Source organism: Orbicella franksi, chromosome 8 (assembly GCF_964199315.1).
Source record: "Orbicella franksi chromosome 8, jaOrbFran1.1, whole genome shotgun sequence".
NCBI classification, from domain to species: Eukaryota; Metazoa; Cnidaria; class Anthozoa; order Scleractinia; family Merulinidae; genus Orbicella; species Orbicella franksi.
Window position 1 is genome coordinate 26,837,748 of NC_138152.1, and position 3,114 is coordinate 26,840,861.

At 41.5% G+C, this 3,114-nt stretch overlaps 1 protein-coding gene across 1 annotated transcript; it reads right to left on the reverse strand.

Annotated features, from left to right (window-relative positions):
* Positions 1-1,299: 1,299 nt before the first annotated feature.
* Positions 1,300-2,763, reverse strand: LOC145495962 (BTB and MATH domain-containing protein 36-like). Its single transcript, XM_081475555.1, has one exon. It carries the CDS (start codon positions 2,708-2,710, stop codon positions 2,093-2,095), a length of 618 nt encoding a protein of 205 aa, XP_081331681.1. The 5' UTR covers positions 2,711-2,763; the 3' UTR covers positions 1,300-2,092.
* Positions 2,764-3,114: the final 351 nt, after the last annotated feature.

Consider the following 3,114-nt stretch of genomic DNA (forward strand, 5'->3'; position numbering starts at 1 on the left):
TTGATGATAAGATAGGCAAAGGAGAGAGAGCCTGAGATTGAGCTTGGTACAGTATGTAGTTTCTTATCAAATTTATCTTTGTCCGGCTTCGTCGGAGACTGCTGTAGCTTTACTTCCAGAAAGCGACACGTTTGCAGAGATATTTTTATGCATCAATTTGACCAAGCTTTTTGTCTCTCGAGCAAATGTTTAGGTTTTTACCTCCTTTGTTCGTTCTGGCACCACATCATTCTAACGCAGGCTAAGCCAGCAACTTTAAACCCAGAGGGGGCTCCGTCAAGGCCAGACTGGGCACATGGCCTATCTGCTAGTGGCTTGCTGACGGCCAGCTTTGAAAAGCAGGGGGGGAGGGGAGGGTGTCTTGTACTGACACCCTCAACTAGCTAGACCTTGACTTTTCAGTGTTAACTAAGCTTGATATTGACTGCGTTTCTGGATATTTTACTCAGTTGTTTGACCTTGTTTGAGGCTTCTGTGTTGACATGGCACCCTGCTGGAGTGGTCCATGCCACGTGCAAGCGTGAGGGGCCAATCTCCTAGCTAGGGGGGTGGTCAGAGGACTTCTGGCCGCTGGGACTGTCTTTGAGTTAATGCGGGCATGTTTTTGCGAATTCGGTTAGATCAGTGTATGTATGCCACTGCCATGATGCGTCGTTTTGTTCCAGATTACACAGTTAGGGTTGGGGTTAAAAGTTAAACTGTTTAACATTTTCACGGAGAAACCGGTTTATCAACGCAAATGGTAATCGAAAATGCCGGATGATGAGTTCGTTCGGATTGGCCATTTTTACCAGTAACTCAATAGCTGTGTTTCACAAGACGTGACTAAAATTCAAATTGTAAAACTATTGATCTTCCTGAGACATTTACTTTAATGATGTATGACAGCAGCTGAATACTAATATTCGTACAAATTTTCGCTCCGAATGAGTTCTTGGTTTTGTGATACACTACGCTTGAATTTCTAAGCTTTTGCGTGACGCGGCATTTACATGACGGCCTAGAGAGCTGTCATGATGGTTAAAAAAGAGACTTATTTCGGGGAATTTGGCTATCTGAACAGTTCATGTCTTAGAAAAAGTATTATTTTAATGTTTTAGAGCTACTCGAGGGATAAATTCACGCTTTTGTAACAAACCTCAGTGACAGATGTTTCTGTTGGTTTTCGGCCGCCATGTTAGTGTCCATACGGATGGGCACCAGCATGGCGTCTCCATACAAATCTCTATAAATTTGGGTAAAAAATTTCTCCGCATCCATCTCGTATAAGAAAAATTGCTGTCACCAGAATCTTGGCGAGAGTCTTTGCACATTTACCTTCTTTAATTTCCTAGATTCTGGACTTAATCTATTGAACGGTTTTGATTTTTATTGTGATCTATTTTGAATGGCGGGACACTGAAAATTAGCAATAGCCCCTAATTTACCGAGAGAGACTAGAATGAGTTCGATCGACCTAATCATAATTCCAAGATGGCGGTGAAGAATTGTGAATGCTAAGCAAATTTCTTCAATTTTATGACGTTCCGTTTATTTTGAAAATCTTCAGGCAGGTCGAGCCAAAATAAAAATAGTCTTACAATTTACATTCTGACCGAGATTTCCGGAATTGTCTATGAATGGTAAACAACCTTAATCTCAAGGCGCAATGTATCGTCAAATTTGTTTGCCTTTTCTTTTTTGCGTACTCGGATGCTGCAGCGGGGCCTAAACGGAAAAAAATGGCACGGTTAGGGACGATCAAGAAAATTCGGATATTCTCGGCAGAATAGGCAACGACAGGAACAAAGATTACAATAAGCGGAAGTAAAAATGTGAATTTCCAGGAAAGCGAGTCGATACTACCCCTGCCTTCCAGGAAAAGCTTTAGGTGATTCAAGTTAAAATTTATGGAGAATAGCATAACTACATGACTTACTTAGCAATTGCGCACATCCTCAGATCAGCCAAATCAAACGAATCTCATACGTATGCAAAAATGTTAATAATCGAGCTGCAAGAGTACTCTATTAAAAATGCGTACACTCTTCATCGCCTGCGTCATCTCAAATGATTATACGTCTGTACTTGCAGTTATTTGGCGTCAGAACCCTTATCTGTAGCTCAAATTCGTCTCAAGCCTTTCAATAATTCCCTCCACAATCAGTTTGTAAATATGCGGATCCATTTTATCATACATCTCGTGACTCTTAAAATCTCGCAGCTGCAGCTGACGAGCTCTGTTGACGATTGTTCCAAGCAGTTTTTCTAACTTGTACGTCTGTGCAAACGTCAGATCATCAAGGAAGGTATTATCTGGCTTAGAAGATACCAACTCGACCAAAACATCTTCGCACCTCTTAAAAATCTCTTCCATCTGATACTCATCGGCGAGCTTGACTAGGAAGTAGCAATTTTGATTCGTTACGGTGTTCCACGCTTTCCCAGATATATTAAGATAGATAATTAATAGAAGATCCTTGATCTCACTTGCCTTTTTGCCTGGAAGAGGAATTTCATACAAGTTCTTGTCTTTAACCTCTGACGTAAACATTTTCTCAAACACGGGCGACCACATTGCAAGGGTATAACGATGGACATGAAGCTTGTGGTCTTCGACGACCAGAACGACATCGCTACACTTCCATGGCTTTGAGAAATCTGGTGGAGCGGCTGAATCAGGCTCGCCTGAGGTAGCCATTGCACAAAATAAGAGCAGAGCGAAACGCATTCCTGGAGGTATGATTCGTTGTGGCACTAGTTGAGCAGAAAATGGCGACTCATACGTACACATGCAGATTGCCCCTTTCACGTGACTTGATTATAAGCATGATTGTCGCGGGACAATGAGCATGAAAATTATTCAAACAAATTAGAGGCCCTCACCCTTGAGAGACGGAGAGTCGGAAACACGGGTGCCTTGAGTTTTTTAGATGTTTATATTATTATTTTGAAGGTTTTCAGGGCAATAATATCCGCCATGCATAATTTCCACTTGCCATTTGCTTAGTCAAAATAGCGCAGTCTTCAAACACTGCATTTAAACATTGATTGTCAAAAACTTCCTGAGTCATCAAGACACATTTTCTTCATGCATGTTTCAAAATAATTTCTGATGCCTAGCCTGCGTAATCC

What these genes read in the sequence shown, in the direction of transcription:
- LOC145495962 (XM_081475555.1), bottom strand. Translation starts at nt 2,710, where the DNA reads ATGCGTTTCGCTCTGCTCTTATTTTGTGCAATGGCTACCTCAGGCGAG.